Source organism: Carcharhinus amblyrhynchos, unplaced genomic scaffold, assembly GCF_965287045.1.
Source record: "Carcharhinus amblyrhynchos unplaced genomic scaffold, sCarAmb.v2.hapA scaffold_48, whole genome shotgun sequence".
NCBI lineage: Eukaryota > Metazoa > Chordata > Chondrichthyes > Carcharhiniformes > Carcharhinidae > Carcharhinus > Carcharhinus amblyrhynchos.
Window position 1 is genome coordinate 2,329,846 of NW_027649789.1, and position 25,407 is coordinate 2,355,252.

The 25,407-nt window shown below is 42.7% G+C and overlaps 1 protein-coding gene across 1 annotated transcript in view; it reads right to left on the reverse strand.

Annotated features, from left to right (window-relative positions):
- The window catches only part of LOC145337420 (NACHT, LRR and PYD domains-containing protein 3-like), a 155,472-nt gene extending 130,441 nt beyond the window's left edge, over positions 1-25,031 (reverse strand). The window contains exons 1-6 of the mRNA XM_080182194.1: positions 24,778-25,031; positions 23,138-23,301; positions 16,053-16,224; positions 15,898-15,963; positions 9,599-11,336; positions 5,111-5,197 (exon numbers count right to left, since the gene is read on the reverse strand). Of these exons, the coding sequence (XP_080038320.1) occupies positions 5,111-5,197; positions 9,599-11,336; positions 15,898-15,963; positions 16,053-16,224; positions 23,138-23,301; positions 24,778-24,841 (2,291 nt within the window). The 5' untranslated portion in view covers positions 24,842-25,031. The remainder of the gene's footprint in view (positions 1-5,110; positions 5,198-9,598; positions 11,337-15,897; positions 15,964-16,052; positions 16,225-23,137; positions 23,302-24,777) is intronic.
- Positions 25,032-25,407: the final 376 nt, after the last annotated feature.

Below are 25,407 nucleotides of genomic sequence, written 5' to 3' on the forward strand. Positions count from 1 at the left end.
AAATGTGCCTGGAGTCACTGTCAGGACTTCCCAGCTGAACAGGGAGGGTCCAGTTTGTCCTGAATGGATAGAGGAGCGGCTGCCTGCAGCATCTGGGAGCTCCTCTCAGGATGCCCCTGGTGTGGGCAGTGGGTCCTCTTCTGCTCCGACTGTAACAGAAACACCTCATGAAGCTATGATGATGGAGACAACTCCAGTATCTGTGCAGAGGATTCACAGTCGGTCGGATCCTTCCAGGACTCAGGAAATCCAAGGACAAAGGCCACGGTCATTGAAATTCCCAGAGGAGGGGGTAAAGATCCTGCCTGTAGCTCAGTGGAAAGTGCAGGGATGGGGGTGGTTGTCATGGTGGGGTTGCTGCCTTGGGTTTCACAGCGTTATACTTTGTTGTTACCAGTCACTTTGTTATGTTTGTATTTTCAGTAAATTCAGAGATGGAACACCACGAAATAAATCCTTCACCATATTACTGGGTCTTTAACAGTTCACTGGGAATGTGAGATGGGAAATACAGCACTGAATGAGCTCAATACAATTCCAATGTCTTTGTTTCATGTAGTGACGTCTCCAGGGAAATTATAAAACATTCACACAAACAGTAACAGTGCTGGAGATGGTGGAAGATTTATTACACTGAATGGCTGTGTGAGTTAAGGTCCATGGAAAACATGTCTGTATTACTGAATCTCCATCCTCCCTGACACATATCCCATGTCCCTGGCCTGTGGTCTATGGGATTCCTCATCATGAAGCATCTGGTCAACATTGTATTGCATCACACTTTGTTCAAAGCTTCTCCACTCTAACTCCAGGTTGTATAGAACACAGCACAACACCAGGACATTGAGACCCTCGCTGGGTATATTGAATAGTTCCACCAGATCTATCTTTGGAATTCCTCTGGCCTGCGCAATGGTCACACAATTTGTCCTGTCGCAGCTGTTTTCTCTCTCCTCTGTGACGGTGTTTGGGTTACACACAGGCACAATTACCCATCCCTTCAGTGGGTAGAGCTCGTCTTTATTAATTATTTCAGGGGATGATGGTATCACGGGCAATGCAAACACTTGCAGCCCATCCCCAGTTGCTCTTGAGAAGGAGGTGGTGAGCCATCTTCTTAAATTCTGCACAGCATCTGGTCCAAAATCTGGCAGGCTTTTTCCTAGATTGGAGACAAATATCACGAGGGGCCATGAGCTTAGGGTGAGCGGGGAGAGGTATAATTTGGGTGCTAGAGGGAGGTTTCTCACACAGAGGGTCGTGGGGGTATGGAATGCACTACCAAGTAAGGTGGTGGAGGCAGGCATGCTGGACTTGTTTAAGGTTTACTTAAATAGGCACATGAGCGAAACAGGGATGGAGGGTTATAGGAGACAGTTTTACATAAGGGTCAGAGCCTCGGGATGTTCATAATGCTACACGTGTTGATGTTTTGTCTCTTTTACTCTGCAGGTGAGTCGGTCCACCTTGTTGTCTAGCGAGGGGCATGCACACGGTGGGTCGTGCATGGGCTGCTCTTGGATGTTTCGAGAATGGCCTAGTACTTCACGTCGTTTGTGTGTGCTTCAAACTGGACCGGCAGATGGGCACCACAACAGCTCAGTGACTATCACTGCTGGCTGTGCAGATACATGGATTTGGGCCGGTGTCTGTGGGAGCTTGCGCATTCTCCCTGTGGTTGCGTGGGTTTCCTCTGGGTGCTCCGGTTTCCTCCCACACCCCAAAGATGTGCTCTTAGGCTGATTGGTGTAACAAATTGTCCCTAAATTATTCTCCCCTGAACCTGGTTTCCAACGGGGGTACCATAAGCATAAACACGGGTCAAGGGAGGTGTAGGAAAAATACATTGTTAAGACGGCAGCGTGGGCTCGTTGGGCCAAAGGGCCTGTTTCCCGTGCTGTGTTGTTCTTTGTAAAACCGTTAGGAAGGAATATCCTGGATTCTGATCCCACATCAGTGATGGAAAAGCAATATATTCCAAGTCAGAATGGTGTGTGATTTGGAAAGAAATCTGAAGCTGGTTGGTGTTCCATCCTTCTGATATCCTTGCCCATCTCAGTGATGGATAGTGCCTGTTTGGATGATGCTGTCTCAGGAACCTTGGTGAGCTGCTCCATTCCACCTTGTATGTGGTAAAATCCTGCCACTGTGTGTCAGTGGTAGAGACAGTCAATGTTTAATTTGGTCAATGGCCAGCTGATCCAGTGGCTCCTTTTCCCTGGATGAGCTTCTTCAGTGTTTCTGAAGCTGCATCAATCCAGCAAGATGAGCAGATTCCATCACACTGCTGACTTGTGCCTTGGGCAACAATTTGGGAGACAGGAGGTGAGTTCCTCATCTCCGAATTCCCAGGCTGTTGATCTACCCTTGGAGCCACAGTGTTTACAGTTCAGTGTCTGTTCAGTGGTCCCAGTGCAGCCCCCACCACTCAGGATGTTGATGGTCTAGGATTCAGTGATGGTGCTGCCATTCAATGTAAAGGGAATATGGTTTTGATTCCCTTCTGTTGGAGATTTTCCTTCCCTGGTATGTTAGCCTTTATAGGAAGGGGTATAGAATATAAGAGCTGGAGTCTAATGTTGCAGTTGTACAGAACGTTGGTTAGGCCGCATTTGGAGTACTGCGTCCAGTTCTGGTTGCCTTACTACCGGAAGGACGTGGAGGCTCTGGAGAGAGTGCAGAGGAAGTTTACCAGGATGTTGCCTGGTATGGAAGGACTGGGGTATGAGGAAAGATTGAAGAAATTGGGGCTCTTTTCCCTTGAAAGACGCCGACTGAGGGGGCATCTAATAGAGGTATATAAGATTATGAAGGGTATAGATAGAGTAAACAGAGGTAAGCTATTTCCTATGATAGAGACACATAGGACAAGGGTCCATGGGCTTAAGGTGAGGGGGGAGAGGTATAACACAGATATTAGAGGGAGGTTTTTCACACAGAGGGGAGTGGGGGTATGGAATGCTCTGCCAAGTAAGGTGGTGGAGGCAAACACGCTAGAGTCCTTTAAGAGTAACTTAGACAGGCACATGAGTGGGTTGGAGATGGGTGGATATAGGAGATTGTTTTAAATAAGAGTCATTAGCATTGGGGCGTCCCTGGTAATGTAAATGGGTTTGGTACAATAATAATGTTTTTGTTTTCCTTTTCATTCACAGGTTTTAAGTCGGTCCACCTCGTGTCCAACGAGGGGCATACACGCAATGGGTCGTACTGGGGCTGCTCTTGGTTGTTTGAGATTGGCCTAGTGCTTCATGTCGTTAGTGTGTGCCTAAACTGGACCAGATACTGGGCAAGACGACAGCTCAGTGACTATCGCTGATTGCTGTGCAGACACATGGATTTGGGCCGGTGTCTGTGGGAGTTTGCGCATTCTCCCCGTGCTTGCGTGGGTTTTCTCCGGGTGCTCCAGTTTCCTCCCACACCCCAAAGATGTGCTATTAGGCTGATTGGCAGGAATAAATTGTCCCTAAATCAGTTTCCCTCAATCTGGATGGCCATAAAATATTAGACAAGGGTCATGGGTGGAGGGGGGGCACTGGTGGTGTTGAGATGGCGGCACGGGCTCGTTGGGCCAGAGGGCCTGTTTCCCGGGCTAATTTTGTTCTTTTGTCTTATGAGGACAGGCTGAGGGGCTTGAGGTTCATTCGAGAGAAGAAGGTTACGAGGTGACCTAATTGAGGCATACAAGATGATCAAAGGGTTGGATAGGGTGGACAGTGAGTGCCTTTTCCCTCGGATGGTGATGGCTAACACGAGGGGACATAGCTTTAAATTAAGGGGTGGTAATTATAGGACGGATGTCAGAGGTAGGTTCTTTACTCAGAGGGTAGTAAGGGCGTGGAATGCCCTGCCTGCAGCAGTTGTGGACTCGCCAACTTTAACGGTGTTCAAACGGTCAGTGGATAGGCATATGGATAACATTGGAATAGTTTAGGTTAGAGGGTCATTAGATTGGTTCCACTGGTTGGCACAACATCGAGGGCCGAAGGGTCTGTACTGCGCTGGAATGTTCTATATGCTGTATCCACTCTGTGGTCTGGTGGCCGTGAGCTGGAACTTGGTTCACATCTCATTTTTAGATAAACCCAAGTCTAATATAGTAGTATATGTAAAGAGAATTAGTCGTAGTGACACAGTACTGGTTGCTGGGGAAAGCCACTGTCAGCTTCCTATAAATGAAAAGGTACAGTTCACCTCTCCTGCCTGTTTCCTGTCACTCAGATAAACTTCATATCCAGGCTGCCTTTGTCTCTTTTATTTCAGGGTCTCCAACTTTGCTCCCAAGCTTATTATGTGTTTACTAATAGCGGACAGTGTTTTTAATAACACGAATACTGATAGCAATGGTATATTTAGTATGATTATTTGTCTTCTTAAAAGCAATGTCCATTATTAATAGGGACATGATTCAGACTATTCTGCACTGTGATTATTGCCATTGCCAGCTGAGCTGTGCCTTGAACTGCTGGGCTGTAAGCTCTGGAATTCTCTTCATAACCCTCCCCACCTCCATCTCTGCATTCTCTTTTAAGATGCTCCTTAAGCTCCGTTTAATATAAATTTGAGAGTGGATCCCTCGAGATAAAACTCAACAGAATTCCATGTAGTTTGTAATCTGCCTTACCAATATACAGCAGTTTTCTATGTTTAATCAAACTGAGAAGCCAATAGACATAAACATCTATAATCTGAATGACAAATTAAACTAAATAATTGAACATGTGACCAGCCATATCTGGAAAATCTATAAACATTTAATTGTTTTGTCCATCTTTTTTATTCTCATGAATGGTTTTGAGAATAATTATAAATGATTAGTTAAATCTTTCACTCCTGAATCTCGCAGTTTATTGTAACTCAGGTTCAGACACATCACTGACTGGTTTGTACTGAGAGCAGAGGTGAGAATATCTGAGGCTGTTACTCTCCAAACTGGAGATCAGAGAGAGAAAGATTTCAGGAATCAGAGTGAATCCGTGATGTTTAACATGAGTACTGACAGGAATGATGTGGAATGGTTATTAATGACACTATTACTGGCGCTGATAATAATTTACAGTGTTAGACATCCACTGATTATTAACACAATCTCACAGAGTCTGATACTTACTCCAGTTTCTGTATTTTACATTCTGGATTCCTCAGAGCCGCAGACAATAGTTTCACTCCTGAATCTCCCACTTTATTGCCACGCAGACTAAATGGAGAAAGTGAGAAACACATTAAATTCAGATTAATATTCAACAGGATAAATAGCTGGATCTATTTTTATGTCAGAAACTTAGCACCAATGGTGAACTGATTTAAGTTACGATACTATACCTCACCCAAGTTGATCTTTCTCTACACCCTAGCTATGACTAACACTACATTCTGGATCTTTCCTTTCCTTCTCTCTGTACGGTATGCTTTGGCATTAATAAATGTGACAATAATAAATCAAATAATATCAAACCCTTTCTGTTGAATGGAAAAGGCAATAGTCAGCATTGAAACAACTGAACAATTCACTCTCACTGGTTTGCCTACTGGGGGAAACCACTTTTACACCTCTCAAAATGTATATTTTGTTTAATTGTCCATGGGATTGGGTGTCGATGGCGAGACCAGCATTTATTTCCCACTGCTAATGGCCCCTAGAGGAGGAGATACCCACATCCTGTGAACAAGAAAGTAATTTTAAACATGTCCCACATTCTGGTCTCATCTCCTGATCATCAGAATTACCCTCCTGAATCTCACTGACCCTGCTACGTTTCCTGAATTTAAAATCATTTCTGCTGTTACATAAATCCAGGGTTTTATGAGAATTGTAGATTTTACTGAGAGTTAAATGATAAAGCTATGAGAGTGGATCTCTCAGTATTCCCTGTGCTTCTTAACTATTGACATTATATCACCTGTATAATATCTCAGGGTGAGTTAAAGTGTGAAACTGTGCTAACTGTTGCTTTAAGATCCATCCCCTAGATTTTATACAACAAGGAAAGATTATTCTCCCATTAGAAAGTTGAAATATTTTTGTTTGATTAGTTTATAGGGGAGGGGTGTCTCCCGTTACATTCCACAATAAACAGGATCTACATTTTCTGCAGGTATGGCTAGTGTTCTATCTCCGGGAATTACCCGGAGTTCCCTCTTCCCGGTAGATCCTCACATAGGAAAAGGATTATTCGAAAATCCTGTTTCATATCACTGACAGTTTGACTGGAGATTTTCCTCATTCAGGAAATTCTGGTTTCCTCGGCTCAGATCTAAGCTCTGCAGTCCTGCCACATTTAACTGTGGATGGTTGTGGATGCTGAAATAACAGAAGGAGGAGGATCCACAAATATCCCATCCTCATGACAGAGGAGACTCACACATCAGTGCAAAAGATATGGCCCAAATATAGATGATCTGGAGGAGGGAACCGAGTGTAGGGTGTCGAAATTTGCTGATGACACCAAGATTGGGGGAAAGGCAAATTGTGCGGAGGGTGTGGAGAGTCTGCAGAAGGATCTAGATAGGCTGGGCGAATGGGCCAGGAAATGGCAAATGGAATTTAATGTTGGCAAGTGTGAGGTGGTCCACTTTGGTAGGAAGAATGGTAGGAAGGACTATTACTTACAGGGCGAAAAACTGCAGCAGGCGACGGTGCAGAGGGACCTCGGGGTCCTTGTGCATGAGTCGCAAAAACCCAGCCTGCAGGTGCAGCAGGTGGTCAGGAAGGCGAATGGGATGCTGGCCTTCATAGCGAGGGGGATTGAATATAAAAGTAGGGAGGTCTTGCTGCAGCTGTATAGGGCATTGGTGAGGCCGCAGCTGGAGTACTGTGTGCAGTTTTGGGCGCCGCACCTGCGCAAGGATATTTTGGCCTTGGAGGGAGTGCAGAGGAGGTTTACTAGGCTGATACCGGAGTTGAGGGGGTTGAGCTATGAGGAGAGGCTGAATAAACTAGGCTTGTACTCGTTAGAGTTTAGAACAATGAGGGGAGATCTCATTGAGACGTATAAGATGATGAATGGGATGGATAGGATAGAGGTGGAGAGACTCTTCCCGCTCAAAAAAGACAGTAGGACTAGGGGGCACAGCCTCAAGATAAAGGGGGGGCGGTTTAGAACGGAGTTGAGGAGGAACTTCTTCACTCAAAGGGTGGTGAATCTCTGGAATTCTCTGCCCGTTGAAGTGGTGGAGGCTGCCTCGCTAAATATTTTTAAGAAGCAGGTTGATGGGTTTTTGATAAGAGAGGGGATTAAGGGTTATGGGGAGAGGGCGGGAAAGTGGAACTGAGCCACGACAGATCAGCCATGATCTTATTGAATGGCGGGGCAGGCTCGAGGGGCCGGATGGCCTGCTCCTGCTCCTATTTCTTATATCCCTTCTTCACCACCTTCTTCACCTGTCCTGCCACCTTCAAGGACTTGTGTACTTGCACACCTAGGTCCCTCTGTGTTTCTATGCTCTTGATGGTCCTAGCATTTATTGTATAACTCCCCCTACATTAGTTCTTCCAAAATGCATCACCTTGCATTTATCTGAATTAAATTCCATCTGCCACTTCTCCACCCAATTCACCAGCCTATCTATATCATACTGTATCGTTTGAAAATGTTCATCACTATCAGCAAGTCCAGCCATCTTCGTGTCATCCACAAACTTGCTGATCACACCAGTTACTCCCTCTTCCAAATCATTATATATATTACAAATAGCAGAGGTCCCAGTACGGAGCCCTGCGGAACACCACTGGTCACAGACCTCCAGCTAGAAAAAGACCCTCCCACTGCTAACTTCTGTGTTCTGTGACCAAGCCAGTTCTCAATCCATCTCGCCACCTGTCCTTGTATCCCATGAGCCTTAACCTTTTTCACCAACCTACCGTGAGGGACTTTGTCAAACGCCTTACTGAAATCCATACAGACGACATTCACGGCCCATCCTTTGTCAACCGTTTTTGTCACCTCCTCAAAAAACTCCACCAGATTTGTGAGGCACGACCTCCCTCTTACAAAACCATGTTGCCTGTCACTAATGAGATTGTTCCGTTCTAAATGCGCATACATCCTATCTCTAAGAATCCTCTCCAACAACTTCCCTACCACGGACATCAAGAGAAATGGTAAATCTAATAGTGACACAGAGGGAACTAAATTCATTGGTTGGTTAAGAAATGTTGTTTGGACTGGCTTTCTCTTGCTGTGAATTGGAAGAAGCAACAGAAAGGGTCAATGACGGTTCTGCTGTTCATGTGGTGTACACGGATATTCAAAAATCATCTGATGCAATCTGAGTCATATGTGAAAGCAATATAAAATAATCAGTAGAATTGTTAATGGATTGCAGGATCAGAGAGCTGGATGTGTATGTATATTGATCATTACTGTTAGGAGAGTAAGTGTAGATAGCAGATAATAAAGAATACAGCATCTTGGACTTTGTTTGTGTTTGTGGGCATTAGACAATAATTCACAAGTTGAAGTTTAATTTGTGTTTCTGTGCTTGTGAGCTAAGAAAAGGCCGACACTTTAATTTCACTTCATGTTAAATAAAGCTGCCTGCCTGGTTTCATTTTAAACTGTCCCTGCATTTTAATTCAATGTTTTCAACATTGTAAGAGTTATAGAGGGTAAAAAAAGGTTTCTTATATTCAGAGACCCACAATGAATGATAGAAACACTGAGTTTCAGACGGTGTTCACAGAGGCTGCCAGTAGAGGCAGGGCAATGCAGGGATTCAGAAACCAACCCTAACTGAGGATGTCACCAGTGATCACGTGACTTATAAAGAGACGTTGTCCCAATATAACACACACCTGTTGTAATATATAACAGAGGGAGAGCTCAGTAAAATAATCCTGATAATAATTAAACACAAACTGTAAGCTGTACCGAACAAGAGAAACTAATTCCTGTACAGCGTCGTACATAACACAGGTTTAAGGTGCGGGGAGGAAAGTACAGAAGTGATGTTAGGGGTAAGTTTTTCACTCAGAGGGTGGTGAGTGAATGGAATCGGCTGCCGTCAGTGGTGGTGGAGGCGAACTCACTAGGGTCTTTTAAAAGACTTCTGGATGAGTATATGGGGTTTTATGGGATTCGGGGTTATAGATAGGTGTTGATGTGATCGGCGCAACTCGTGGGCCGAAGGGCCTGTTTGTGCTGTAGTGTTCTATGTTCTATAATCAGATGGTTTCTGTAGGGAGGGGGAAAGATCCTTTTTCAGATTTTGGAGGGAGGCCTTTACAGCTCTAATTATTTAAAATTCATCCCAATAATGTTTTTATTCATTCAAGGAACGTGGGCATCACTGGTGTTGCCAACATTTACTGCCCATGTCTATTTGCCCACAAGAATCTGCTTTCTTGAAATGATGTAGTTTTATCAGAGAATCACAGATTTATTACAGGTTCAGAATGAGGCCAATCGGCCCATCATGTCTGCAGCTGCTCTGAAATGAACATTATTACTTTGTGCCATTCTCCCACACTTTCTCTGTGACCATTGGACATTGTTTCTCTCTTGACTTCCTCAAATGAACATGCCTCTGTTTTATTAGAACAAAGGAAATGGCTTCTCAACAATGAAAATATCCGCTGTGAGACCAAACAAACAGTTACCTCAACTCCTGACACTTGTGCAGAACGGGTCCCAGCCGCTGGAGCCCTTCACACTGAATGTAGCATTGCCGTAGATTGAGGTGTTTTATTGTATCACAGAGTCCAATGACATGAGACAGGACTGCACAGTCAATCGGGGTCAGTCGCAATTCACTGAATGAAAGTGTTTTCACAGATCCCACTGTGTTCTGAGCCAGTGCTTTATTCTGAGACTCAAACAGGTAGTGGAATGTGTTCAGGAGCTTCCTTTTCCCAGTTTGAGTCTCTGTGTTTCCAATCTGCCCTTCAACCTTCTCCTTCACCCAGTCAATCACTCGGCAGGTTGTTTGATGAAGAAATGGACCCAGAAACTCCTCCAGGGGTCGAGCTGACTGTGGGGAGGAGAGACCAGCAACAAAACGGAGACATATCTCAAATCGCCCATCTTCCTTGCTGTGGGCTTCACTGAGGAGTTTCCCGATATCCCCGGGATCTGGAGTCAGGAATTGTGTGAGTGCAGATACAAACTCTTGGATGGTGAGGTGTGGGAATGTATAAACCACACTCTGGGCAGAATCATCTCTCTCTAAAAGTTCCATCAGGAACCCAGACAGGAACTGGGAAGGTTGTAGATCGTACTCAATCAAATCTCCATTTCCAAACACAATCTTCTTCTTGGAGACTCCTGTGTAGGCCATCTCACCAAGCTTCAGTAACACATCACGGGGGTTTTCAATCTCTCGGCCATGGTTTTTCAGAATGTTGTAAATATAGTAGGAATATAGTTGGGTGATGGTCTTGGGAACTTGCTGCTGTTTCCTGTCTCTTTGTGTAAAGAAGGGACCCAGTGACAGAGCAAGGATCGAGCAGTAGGAAGGGTTGTAACACATGGTGTACAGGATCTCGTTCTCCTCCACATGTTTGAAAACAGCTGCTGCCACCGTCTGATCTTCAAAAAACTTGTTGAAATATTCCTTCCGTTCATCACCAACAAATCCCAGGATTTCAGCCCGGACACTGATCTCAGCCTTTTCTAATAAATGTAATGCAGTGGGGCGGCTGGTCACTAGCACTGAACATCCTGGGAGCAGCTTGTGCTGTATTAAACTGTACACAATGTCAGACACTTTACACCAGAATTCAGGATCTGTGCACATGGAGTGAGGTTCTGTATTTCTCCGATTGTCGGCAAAATCAATCGTGTCCTTGAATTCATCCAAACCATCGAATATAAACAGCAATCCCTCTGGGTTCTTCCACAGCTCTCCCAGAATATTCCCAAAGTAAGGATAGAAAAACAGTATCAGATTCCTCAGGTTTATTCTACCGTTAATAGTGTTCAAATCCCGGAATTTAAAACTGAAGACAAATTGAAAGTGTGGGTATATTTTCCCAGTGGCCCAGTCATAAACAATCTTTTGTACCATTGTTGTTTTTCCAATTCCCGGGACTCCGCTCACTGCTGCTGAATTCCCAGATTTGGATTTTCTCTGGGAAAAGCTGCTCTGGAACAATTGATCAGTTCGGATTTTTTCCAGTTCTTTCCGGAGAAGTTTCTCTCTCCATTCTTCATGGTCTCGGCCTCTTGCCAGCAATTCATGTTCGACAAGTCTCCGATCTCGAACATGGGAAATAACCATTAGCTCAGCGTATCGATCAACCAGCTGGAAAATCTTAACCTTCTCCTTTATAAGGATAGTGTTCACTCTCAGTGTTTCAGTTTGTACCCAGAGTGTCTCCTTGTGTTTCTGTTGGAGATCTTCAATCAGAACAGAGAGAAAATGTTAGCTGCATTAAAACGCTATCTTTGCTCAAGTGTTAGAATTACTTTACAGTGTGCATCAGGTTTGTGCAGGAATTGAAATTAAGTTATTGGAAACCTCGTTTCACAGGCAACAATTTTTAATTAAAGTTTCAGATCGTGACTTAACTCTAATATTTCCACAACTTGTCCATTTTATAAAGGTGATGTTTTCTCTCTGATGGTTAAAGCCTAATCTGCCTTTAATCCAGACACCTCACTGGGAGTCTGCAAGGATCATAGTTACATGAACAGACGATTTACAGGTCCATCAGTCTGAACTAGTCAGTGTTCCCAATCTACTGCAGAAATGGTGAATGGGAAATGGAGAGATTGTAATTATTCAGGAGTCTGTGAATATCCCACCTTCAGCAGATTCCCTTTCACACTGTGGGAACATTGAAATACCAACAGTTTTGAACATGAAAAGTTCTGCTGTGCTATCAGGCACCCCATGTTACTGAGGAGCTGGTTGGCTCAGTTGCTCAGATTGTGGGCCATATTGTGTCAGCAGCATGGGGTTCGATCCCCGTTGCCTCTGGGGAAAATTCGGGACCTCACTCCTTGTCTTACCCGTGCCAGAGATCATTCAGTCATGGTTCAAACTTGCCTTCAGACAGAGAACTCAAAAAATACCCATCCCTTCATTGTAGTGTATTTCAGTAATCATTATACAGCTGTGAGATGTTTCTTTCCCCATTGCTAACTTTCCTTTGCTTAAAAGCCCAGATCCCATCAAGGAAAGACCACCTCAAGCTGGTCGGTATAGATAAATTGAAAGAAAACATTAATGATGTCACTGAGGAATCAAACAGTACTTTGGGCAAGTACATGATAAATGTGAAGCTAACATTATAATTTTACATTAAGACTTGCAATGGATCAAGAAACAGATACAACTCACCAAACTATTGCCCAAGTCATTCAACAAAGAGGGAAAACCAGGCAAGTGATAGCAGCAACAAACGGAACTAACTGGTGAGATGAATTTTGGAATTGGGGTATGAAAGTACAAATACAACCATGGATAAGAATTACTTTGTATGTTGCAATTATTGTTGTAGTTTTGACGCTAAAGTAACAAATGCATACTTTGATCATTTGAAATCCGGAGAGGTGAAATGGAAAATAAGTTAGAAACGTAATTGTACATAAGAAAGCCCGAACTATTGATAGATATACTTCAAATGTAACATGACATGGATTTGAATATCTGTTTACACAGGGTGTGGACGGAGAAAGAACGGCTACAACAATGACTTAACAACAATAATGGCAACAGGGATTGTAAAAAGGGTAATCTCGCTGGGAGAGAAGCATGCTGGGATTTTTATTCAACATATCGATTAAAACCAGCTACTGGTCATAAAGACACTCTGGTCTGGGAGCTGTGTTCTGAAGCTTCCTGTATTGGCCCAGATAAGGGAAGTTGTTTACATTGACAGAAACACTGTGTCTCTGATTTATATAGCTGCTCTGTAGGAGATTTATAAAATCAACTAAGCGCAAAGGCATCTTTCAAAAGTAACTTCAGTGAATGTTTGAGCCATGTGATCAGTTTCTGGTTACACAATCGGCTGAATAACAGATAATCTTTCAGAGGTGAGTGGGGAATTATGGATAAAAAGCAATGCGAGTCCTTTGTCTGGCAGCGATAACTCAAAGAGACTGACCATCACAAGTAGACTTGTACCCTGAAAGATGTTTCAGAGATGGGGGAAATAGATTCTACATTGAAAATATTTTTTGGCCAATATTTTCCTCATCTGGGGACAATCTACCTTCAGTTAAATAGTTAAAGTTGACATTTAATTAAAGTGGATGTTCAGTTAAAGGTAAAGTGCAGTTTAAGAGTTAAAGTTCAGTTGAAAGTTGATGTTCAGTTGGTTAAAGTTGAGTGAAGATTTAATGAATTGCAACTGGTTATGTTGGAACATAAGTACATAAGAAATAGGAGCAGAAGAAGGCCATCGAGCCCTTCGAGGGGGTTAGCCTATGAAGAGAGATTGAATAGACTGGGTCTGTACTCGTTAGAGTTTAGAAGCATGAGGGGGGATCTTATAGAGACGTATGAGATAATGAAAGGAATGGATAGGGTAGAGGTAGAGAGATTCTTCCCGCTCAGAAAGGACAGCAGGACTAGAGGGCACAGCCTCAAGATAAGGGGGGGGGGGGTAGTTTAGAACGGAGTTGAGGAGGAACTTCTTCACTCAAAGGGTGGTGAATCTCTGGAATTCTCTGCCCGTTGAAGTGGTGGAGGCTACCTCGCTAAATATATTTAAGTCACGGGTAGATAGGTTTCTGACAGACAGGGGAATTAAGGGTTGTGGGGAGAAAGCAGGAAAGTGGAACTGATCCACTTCAGATCAACCATGATCTTATTGAATGGCGGGACAGGCTCGAAGGGCTAGATGGCCTACTCCTGCTCCTATTTCTTATGTTCAGAAAGTTTTAACCAATTCACAACGGGTGAGGATATGAACACTTTGATGGGCAGGGGGACCAGCCTTAGCTGACCGTATCCATGGACATGACTGCGCTTGTTTAGACAAGAGAATTAACTCATGTGGCTTATCACCAGTGGAGCTGGAGGCCTCAGAGTCGGAAGATCTGCTCTGGAGATTTATTGTTTATACTCAAGTTGACATTTAACGGGTTGAATAGCGAGCCACTTTTGTTGGTTTAAGCTCAATTGGTTTTCATCATTTGGAAATGGATCAAATTTGCAGTTAAACTTTTATGTATATAGTTTTTATCTGACAGCAATCCCAGGGGAACCATGTAAAAGCCATTGTATCGGCAGTACATGTTTCTTTCTCTCATTCATAATTCATTCATTCCCCCTCTCTCAATGTTTTCTTCTCTGATATCAGGCTATTTCCTTAGCTGGATACTCCGGTCAGATTAATTAAATGCAGATTATTATGGATGTGTTCAGGATAATTAGCTAGAACGTAAAAGGGTAATATAAACCTCTTAACGGAAACTGCTGTCTGAGCTGCAAAATTGCATTTTTAAAGGGAACACATTGGTCAGATAAAGAACATAATATCTGGGCAGATCCTGGACGAACCAGGTCTTTTCCTCTCACCCATCAGGGGGAATAAGGGGTTTAGCAATCTTATTTCACAGACTGGTGAAGTTTTGTGTCCACTCACAACATACGGACAATGAAGGCGAATTGGTATTGTATAACGGAACAGTAGGAGGCACAGAACTGTCTTTCATGGGCCCCAAATGAGAATGACCCACAACTCATGAAAATAATTTTCAATCTTATCTTAGCTAAAAGTACAGGATTGTTCTTATTGGGTGAGATTCGAATTGTGTTCCGTTCCAAACGGGAGACTGACTCTCAGCATCATCAAACCCGTGCTCCAATATAAGGAAATCACTGAGAAATCATGTTACTGAGGCTGGGCTGCTGGACAGATGGAAGCTTCTGCACCCGAGTAACAGAGACTTTATATTTTACTCCAAAGCTCACTGCTTTCTCCCTCACATTGACTATTTATTTATAATCGAGTCAGAGTCTCACAGAATCACTGACAATGATATTCTCGCTGTAACTCTCTCTGATCATAAGTCCATAGTCTTGTGACCTGGGTCAAAAATCTACGGCAAAGAGATGGTGTTTGAATGCATCTTTCTTAAATGATTGTGAAAGAATAATTACAATGCTGTCTGTAACTCAATTCTGTCCCTGACCCCATGAAACAGTGTAAAGGAACATTTAAGCGGTCGCATCGTATCATTTACTTGTTCCAAAAGGAAGAATAAATTAAAGTGATCAAATGCAAAAAGGTAATTCATAATTTACAACACCAACACAATAAACAACACTCATTAGCTTTGATGGTCTCCCTCAGGAAGGCTCGCCGAGCTCTTGATAATTTACTTTCCAGAACAAGTTGAAGGGTGTTTATGAGTTGTAAAACAGAGACATTACGAGCGTGCTGACAAGGCGAGCCTTTATAGTGGGGAAGGAAACCACCTGGTCCATCGAGTCTGTACCGACTCTCTGACAGAACATCCCACCCAAAAACTTCCCCGTAACTCCACATATTTACCCCCGCTAATCCCCCTAAATGGATTTGTTAATTGAGGATTTGAACTGTTTAAAGAATAAACCTGAATAAACAAACTTGGCAATGGTTCAGTGAAATTCAGGCATTCAAAGTATTTATGGACTGTGGTGGAAAACACACAGAACAAGAAAATGTGGATCTGGTGATTCAGAGTTGGTTAAGTGAAAAACTATAAAGCACAACAGACGAAAGATGATCGGGAAAAACAGGAATGCAATCAGGTATGGACTTGTTCAATGGTGGAGCAGTTTAGAGATCAACATTGGTCAAACTTGAACCTATACAGAACAGATGAGGATGGATGACAAATTCAAACAATATTTAACCCTGATTCTGAGACTTCAATTTTCTGATTCCCAAATCTTGACAATTAATTATTCAGACTCTTAGAAGTGAAATAATTAGTTTCAATCTTCAGTGTCATCACTTACCTTTTAGGTGACTGGGTATTTCTGATAAACCTTGTGGGATGTTCATGTAAACAAATGCATCAGGACCTGATTAAAGGAATTACAATCATGAAATCAGCAATCTGCAATATCAGAAAAATCTGCAATGTTTAATTCACCGAGCGATTTTACTGTACCAAGTGTCCGTAATTCTCTCAGTATTTTCTCCAACTTTGGTAACCCACGGTGCATTTCCACAAAGGATTCCCACATCACCCTGAGAGCCCGAGAGCCTTTCTCTATCACCAGATCCAGGAGAAGTTTGGAACAGTCCGCTGGGTTCCCATTGTCTGCCATTTCATTTACTTTCTGTAAAGAATAATAAGGAGCATATTTAAAAACAGAGTGAAAGCACTGAGAATGAGAAGGAAAGGATCTGTTCAGGGGTTTCCCAGTTGTTTTGAGGACAGGAGACAGTCCCTGGACTGGGTCCTGATCTGTTCTGAACACTGAATAAAGGTCACATTTTGATTCTGTCCTTCATTTAATCAATATATGAATTATCCAAATTTTAACTTAAAATACTTTTCAAAGAGAGAGAGTGAGAAATCCCAGAGAACCAGCAATAATTTCAATGGGATTAATTTTATCTGAACTTCCGTACCCAACATGACATCAGATTCCTGATCCACTTTTTTATTATGTTGTGGCAGTGTATCATGTAAATAGCAAACACCCAAGCCCTGCTGCCGTGTGTGTCGATAGTGGAGGGTGTGAATGTTGATGTTGGTGAGATGGGGCGTCAATCAGAGGCCTGTTCTGTCCAGGATACTGTCGAACGTGTTGAAAGTTGTTGGAACTGCGCACATCCAGGCAAGTGGAGACTATTCCATCACACTCTGACTTGTGCCTTTTAAGAACATAAGAACATAAGAAATAGGAGCAGGAGTAGGCCATCTAGCCCTTCGAGCCTGCCCCGCCATACAATAAGATCACGGCTGATCTGAAGTGGCTCAGTTCCACTTTCCCGCTTTCTCCCCATAACCCTTAATCCCCTTGCCTACCAAAAACCTATCTACCCGTGTCTTAAATATATTTAGCGAGGAAGCCTCCACCACTTCAACGGGCAGAGAATTCCAGAGATTCACCACCCTTTGAGTGAAGAAGTTCCTCCTCAACTCCGATCTGAACCGCCCCCCCTTTATCTTGAGGCTGTGCCCCCTAGTCCTACTGTCCTTTCTGAGCGGGAAGAGCCTCTCCACCTCTATCCTATCCATCCCATTCATCATCTTATACGTCTCAATGAGATCTCCCCTCATTCTTCTAAACTCTAACGAGTACAAGCCTAGTTTATTCAGCCTCTCCTCATAGCTCAACCCCCTCAACTCCGGCATCAGCCTAGTAAACCTCCTCTGCACTCCCTCCAAGGCCAAAATATCCTTGCGCGTGCGGCGACCAAAACTGCACACAGTACTCCAGCTGCGGCCTCACCAATGCCCTATACAGCTGCAGCAAGACCTCCCTACTTTTATATTCAATCCCCCTCACTATGAAAGCCAGCATCCCATTTGCCTTCCTGACCACCTGCTGCACCTGTAGGCTGGGTTTTTGCAACTCATGCACAAGGACCCCCAGGTCCCTCTGCACCGTAGCATGCTGCAGCTTTTCGCCACGTAAGTAGTAGTCCTTCCTACCATTTTAGACAATGAATAGATCTTGGGGAGTGAGGAAGTGAGTCACTCTCCACAGAATCTCCAGAATCTGACCTGCTCTCCTCATTTTGTGCCTGGTACAATTCAGTTTCAGGTCAGCTGCACCCCCCACCAGCACCACCCCCCAACCCCCCAGCATCCTGATAAAGGGGGATTCAACGATTGTAATGAAATTCAATCGCCAGGGAGGGAGGGGTGGAATCTCTTTTGATTACATTTGTAATTGCCTGGCATTTTTTGTAGCGTGAATGTTACTTGGCATATAGCAGCCCGGCTCTGACTGGTATCCAGGTTTTCTTCCATATGTGTTCTAATTGCTTCAGCAACTGTGGAGTTACAAATTGTACTGAAGATAGTGCAATGGTCAGCAAACACCCCACATCTGAGATTAAGTTATAAGTACGATCACTGATACATCTTTCTCTTGCCAGAACCCAAAGCATTTACAGTTTAAAATTATTTTGGTTATTTCATGATATCATTTGGATTGAACTGAATTAGCTGAGGACTGACATCTGTGATGACAGGGATCACAATAGACAGTCAAAATAGATCATCTACTGGCTACTGAAACAGAAAAGGTTAGAAAATCACAGCAGGTCTGACAGCATCTGTGGGGAGAGAATCGAGCCAAAGTTTCATGTCCAGATAATCCTTTGTCAGAGTTCTGATGAAGGGTCATCTAGGCTGGAAACGTTGGCTCTATTCTCTCTCCACAGGTGCGGTCAGACTTGCTGAGATTTTCCAGGGTTTTTTTGTTTGTTTCACATTGCAGAATCTGCAATATTTTACTTCAATTCCTGTTTTCACCTATTGCGTTCTTCTGTCTAATAATGTTTGCTAATGTTTCAGCTTTATGTTTTATACTGGAATGTTCAGAAATACTGAAACATATTTCATTCAGGATGTGGATATTTGGGGTGCCTAATGCTTCAGATGGTTAGTTAACCATTCACACCAGCCATGGACCAATCCAGCAGGGATGCAGGGGTTTGATCTGATTCATTGGTTTTCAGGTCACTTTCCTCACGCTTGTTCTGCTGTTTGCTATAAAAACATTCCTGCGTTGAGCCTTCACCAGTCTGACACCTGTTGTTGTGGTACTCCCGGTGCTATCCCCTCCTGCACTGTTCATTCACTGGGACTGATACACTGGCAATAGCAGAGCAGATGATATGCTGGGCCATTAAGGTTGTAAACAATTCTACTGTTTAATCACAGTGTCCAATGGATGCACAGTTTTGACTCAACTGATCTGTAGAAAACCTATCACATTTAACTCACTGGTAACACCACACAGCACCTGAAGGTGAAGTCAGACTTTGCCTCCTGATGGGAAGTTTGTTGGTCACTCCGATAACTTTGACCATGTGTATCTGAACGGACAGCCTGATAAACAGGAGATCAAATAAGTTAAACCTTTTGTTGATTCACTCACAACCTGCCTCAGACCCAGTCAAGCAGCTATGCCTTTTTGGACGGCGTACTGAGCATGACTTGCTGATGGATATTTAAATCCCCACCCAGAGTATATTTCCTGTCCTTACCATCCTCACTGCTTCCTCCAAACAGTGTGTCACATGGAGTCATCAGATAGTGAGCATGGTAGGCTGAAACCAGCAGACAATTTCATTGCCACCCTTCCAACTGGATTAATGAGACTTCAGGGAATTCAGACTCAATGTTGAGGATATCCAGGGCAATCCGCTCCCCACTGGATGTCAAGGTGCCATCACCTCTTGTGGGTTTTTCCTGTCAGCGGGACAGGTCATATCCAACAATGATGATGGTGGAATTTGGGACATTATCTGCAAGTATGATGATAAGAGTTTCATTATTTCAGGGTACTGGTTGACTAGTCAGTGGGATAGCTTTCCGAACCTTAGCACTGGCCCCACATGATGAAATGTGTAGGGTCGACAGGGTTAGGAATGTGATTGTAATTTCCGGGTGAATCTTTCAGTTTCAACACTTTTAGACTTTGCAGCCATTTAATAAAACTGAGTTGCCTGTTAGGCTGTTCAAGAGATAATGACACTGTTTTAGAGCTGGGGTCACACATAGTCCAGGCAAGGACAGCAGATCTCAGTCTACAAACAGCATTATTGATTGGAATGGGTTTTTACATCAATAGTGTTTTCCTGGTCAGCATTACAGAAAGTAGATTTCAATTCAAGATGTATCAGTTGATTTTCATTTCCAAAATATTCTATACTGGGATTTTGAAAGCATGTGCCCACAGTATTAGTCCACATTATTAGTCAACGACATGATCTACGTTGGGGCAGGAGAGAGATGATAATTTAGCAACACGTGCAAGTTAGAGGCTGCGAATTCTGCAACAATTACCTGTGCATAGGTAGAAACACGGAAACCAGGAGCAGTAGAACATTTCTGCTCCGATCATGCTCTATTCATTGAGATCACAGCTGACCATCTATCTCAATAAGAAATCTCACAAGACCAGCTTAAAGTCCAACAGGTTTATTTGTAGCAAACGCCACTAGCTTTTGGAACAGACTGTTCCTTTGTCAGGTGGGTGGGAGTTCTGATCACAAACAGGGCAGAAAGATGCAAACTCAATTTACATGAATAATTGTATTGATGATTGGAATGTGAGTCGTTGCAGCTAATCAAGTCTTAAGCTGGTGTTATAAGACTTCTTACTGTTTTTACCCCAGTCCAAATGCCAGCATTTCCACATCACATCTACCTCAATGTCATATCCTTGCTTTTTTTTCTGTATCTTTGAAAAATGCATTTCTTTCTTGAATGTATTCAGTGATTTGGCCTCCAGAACCTTCAATGGCAGAGAATTCCACAAGTCCACTACCCTTTAAGTGAAAAAAAAACTCCTCCTCTCCTAAAAGGTCTCCCAGATCCTAAGACTGTGTCCCCACTCCCCTGGTTCTAGATTCCCCAACCATGGAAAATGTACTGTGTGTGTGTAGTCTGTGCAGTGCTGTTAGACTTTTATACATTTCAGTCAGATCTTCTCTCATCCTTCTAAACTGTAGTGAAACTGGCAAATTTGAACAAATCCCTCCCCTTCGGACAGTGCGGCGAACTCTTGTGTCAGTTTCCGCCATATTTTCTCTATGACAAACCTATCCTTTCAAACCTGCACACAATACGAAAGTTGTGGTGTTGCCAAGGCGCTGTACAGCTTCAGGTGGACATGTCTAATTATGATCAGAAATCATTTTGTAAAGAAGGCAACATTCCATTTGCCTTCCCAGTTGTTTGAGGCATCTGCCTGCACTTTCACTGATTGGTGGACAAGGACACCCAGATCCCTTTGGCTGTTTGTGCTTCTGATTATTTCACCATTTGAATGTTTTTCAACACCACAGTGTACAACCTTACATTTAGTGGCATTCCACTGAATCTGCCATTCACTTCCCTGCTCACCCATTCACCTTGTCCAAATCACTTTGACAACTCTGTGTATCCTCCATTCCGTTAATCCCACCCAGTATTGTTTCATCAGGAAATGTGAAACTGTTACATTTTGCTCCCTCATCCTGATCATTTATATGTTTTGAGAAAAGCTGGGTGTGACACCCTGATACCGGTGATACTGAACAAGTCTCTGCCTGCCATTTATTCTCACTCTCTTTTCCTTGTGTATAAATCAATTTGGATCCACACTAACAACTTATCCCCTAATCCACGTGCTTTGCCCTCAGATTTGTTCTGAGGAATCATATCAAAAGCCTTCTGAAAAGACAAATGTGATTCTTCTCTGAAATATTCTACTAATTACATCCTCAGAAAACTCCTATTGATTTTTAAAGCATTATTTGCCGTTTATAAACCTATGCTTTTTTTTTTCAATCCCGTTAATGTTTTTGAACAGTTTTTTTTCTGGGAACTTCCCCACTACTGATGTCTGGCTAATTGGTTTGTAACACTAGTTTTCTTCTCTTCCTACATTGTTAAATAGTGGGGTTATATTTACAACCCTCAATTCTATAGTTTGAGTTTGAGCCACATTTCATCAGTTTTATTTCTTGTGCCAGGCAGGGAGTAAGCACTGTTGTAATTCACGCAAACGTTATTTAAATATAAACCATTTCCTATCCACCATCAACCACTTTTGTAAGGTTCCATCATCTGCCCTTAATAATTCATTTTAAATACTCTCTTACTTTCATTTGTATAGATTCAGAGCCCTAGTTTCAGATTCAAATATTTAACTCTCGAACTGAATGAAACATTCTGTCATTTAATGGGTGCTCTTCTCCAAGGGAACTGCACAGGATTGTGAATTAATAAATCATTCCTCATTTCACAGTCTCTGGTTTAGAATAGCATGTTCGCTGGTTGGCTCCTCAATGTATTTGTCTAAGAAGAACACCCCAGGAACATCTCCTCTACTATACCATTGCTAATTTGGTTTGTTCAATCTATGGGTAAATTTAAGTCATCCATCATTTCAGTTGAACCTTTATTGCATGAATTCTAGATGTTGTGTTTAACACCTTCACTTCTACAACCCACATATGCTGCAGCATTCCATGACATCAGATCAACACCATCAATTAGGAATAAATAAATAAATAAATAAATAATGGCCTGGATGGTGACACGCACATCCAGGGAAGAATAAATGAAAGAAAAAGAAGTTCAACTTGTTGATGTTGGGGATTGAGGAGAAAGGGGTAAGGAACTTTGCAGTTTTAACATTTCAATATTAAGTTGGCATGCAGTCAAAACAAGGATGTTACCAGAGTTGAGCAATTATTGTTAATGTGAGAATTGTGAATTTTGGAATAATTCCACTCAAGCATGGTTAATTTTGCATGGTTAATGCACCTATCAATCCCGTCTTTCAGACTGTGGGAGAAAGCTGAACAGCCGAGGGAAACGCACACAAAAACTCAGCAGCACGGTTCCAAAGTAGTTAGCAGCGCTGCCTCATAGTGCCAGGGACCTGGGTTCAATTCCCGGCTTGGGTCACTGTGTAGAATCTACACGGTCTCCCCGTGTCTGCGTGGGTTTCTTCCGGGTGCTCTGGTTAGGTGCATTGGCCATGCTAAATCCACCCTCAGTGTACCAACAAGGCGCTGGAGTATGGCAACTAGAGGAAATTCACAGTTACTTCTTTGCAGGGTTAATGCAAGCCCACTCTTGACAACAATAAATAAACTTTAAAACATGGAGAACATGCAGATGCCACGTAGACAATAATTTAAACCAGGAATCGAATCCAGGCTCTCAGCGCTGTGAGGCAGCAATGCTAACCACTGTGTCACTTTGAATCCCCTACTCCAAAGTATCTGCCACTTTAAATCACTGGCAATGATTCATTTTATCTCTGTCACTTAGTGGGAGGAGGCTGGTGGAATGCAAATTTTCCATATGGATTTGTCCTGTTTTGGACATTTCTTACACGTTGTTGAGTAGATGCCAGCATTGCAGCTGTACTGGAGCAATTGTCTTTTCAGTGGAGCAGCAAGAGAGACCCTGGATTCTTACTGTTCAGCAAATTATTTTCCCTCTAATTTCATCAGGTCTGTGATGTTAAAATGGACAAAATCACTAAACCCACTATATCCTGGACTTACATGACTTTCTTTCACACCAGAATGATCACATGCTGCAAATATCAGACAGAGTCTCGCCACTCCCTCAATCGCCTGTTCTATTCTGTCCCGGTAGAATTTGGTCAACAGCAACAGTTGGTCATCTTTACAGTTTCTCAAGAACTCGGTGATTTTAGAGTTTGGATCTGTGAACAGAAATTGGAATAAATGAAACACAATGAGTTCCTGTCCAGGGGGTTTTAATTTCCTGTAAACTTAAAACAACCCACTAAGACATCATGTAAGTCTTGTTATTAACCATCTTTCAGAAAACATTCATGATATTTATCTCATTTGTGAATAAAACCCATATACCCAGCTGAGCTCCAAATCAATTAATACCCCTAGTTAATCAGAAGCAATTCATCTCAAATTACCAACACCAATCACGTTTTTTTTGCAGGAAATGTTTTTGTGTTCAGAAGCACGATCCAATTTCATTCCTGAAAGATTTTGCCTTTATTTTAGCTGCAATCACCAGAGCCAGGATTGGTCTATTCAGGAGCTTATCTCGCTTGTAACATAACTTCTATCCCGACATGCTCTTGTCCTCTGGACATAAAATCCAACATTAAATTGTTTGTTTTACTTTTTGCTCCCTTTCCATTATATTTTAACAATCTATATTCAGGAATTCCCAAGGTTCTGGAGAGTTTCCATGTTTCTAGTTTTTCCACATTTGGAAAGGGTCCCGTTCTATCCCTTATTGAAAGTGGAGGACCTGATATTCGCCTGCATTTTAATCTATTTGCCACAAACGTGCCAATTCACTTAATTTACTGATATCTCTTTGCATATTGCCAGCTATACTAACTATAATGTTTCAATAACAGTGTCATAATCAGTTTGAATATTCATTTTTTTATTCCAAAATCTAGGTTGTCAATAAATTTGGTTAGAAATTCATAGAATCATAGAAAACTACAGTGCAGAAAGAGGCCATTTGGCCCATCTAGTCTGCACCGACCAATCCCACCCAACTTTTACCCCCATATCCCTACATATTTTACCTGCTAATCCCTCTAACCTATGCATCTTAGGACACTCAGGGGCAATTTTAGCATGGCCAATCAACCTAACCCTTACATCTTTGGACTGTGGGAGGAAATCGGAGTACCTGGAGGAAACCCATGCAGGCATGTGGAGAATATGCAAACTCCACTCAAACAATGACCCGAGTCGGGAATCGAACCCAGGTCACTGGAGCTGTGAAGTCGTAGCGCTAACCACTGTGTTACAGTGCCACCCATAACTGAGAGCTGAACAGAGATGCTTCTGGAACAGAACAAGCTGCATCCTGACCGTCAGCCGAACGTCCATTCACCTAACCTCTATCCCTTGTTTTTCCAGCAAGTTCATTATGTGGTCAAAAATTTGCCTTCCACTGCATGACAGAAATTTTAAGTAACTCTGTCCAGATGCCTTCTGGATATCCATGTAAACAGTGCCTATCGACTTGCACTAGACATTACTTTCACCACAACTCCATTATATCAGTTTAACTGGTTTATAATTTGCTGCCGTATATTCTTCTCTGTTCCTTGTGTGAACTACAGGTTCATGAATGAGGTCTGGATTCATTAACAGGACGGTGAAAACTTGGGAGTATTTACTGAACCTACCATTATCCAATGGCAATCTTTTTGAAGATATTGGATATTCTCTGCTGTTGAAACCTGCAGCCATTGCTGTGACAGGTGTTTTCAACTCTGGTGCTCTGAAATAAACAAATCCATAGCAGGGTTAAATGGAAACTGTGAAGTGAAAATGTTTTAATTGTATCTTTAAGCAGCAATGTGATTTCCAAAATTTACATGGGGACTATCTTTTGGTATTTACGATCTCACAAACACCATGTAGATATATATAACAAATAGATCTGAAGGTGTCCCCACTGCCTTGGTACTGTTTGTGCTGCCTCTTCAAAAAATCATCTAGATCTCATTTGCCCTTGAAAATCCCTGGACCATGTCTATCCTCCCACTTCTTCTAAACACATGACGATAACTTTACTTGCTAAATGTAGACACCATTTTTTTGGAACGTGTTTGAACACATCTAACTAGGTTTCCACCTCCGCCACAATATTGAAACAGCTCTTATCAGAGTCAAACATTACATTCTAGACGAAATAAAATGGTCAGTGAAATATCATCAGCGGACTCTATGTCTCTGAAGCCTCTGTCACAGCTGATCACATCATCATCCTCTTCACTACCTTCCAGCTGGGTGGAAGTTATCCCTGTCTATAT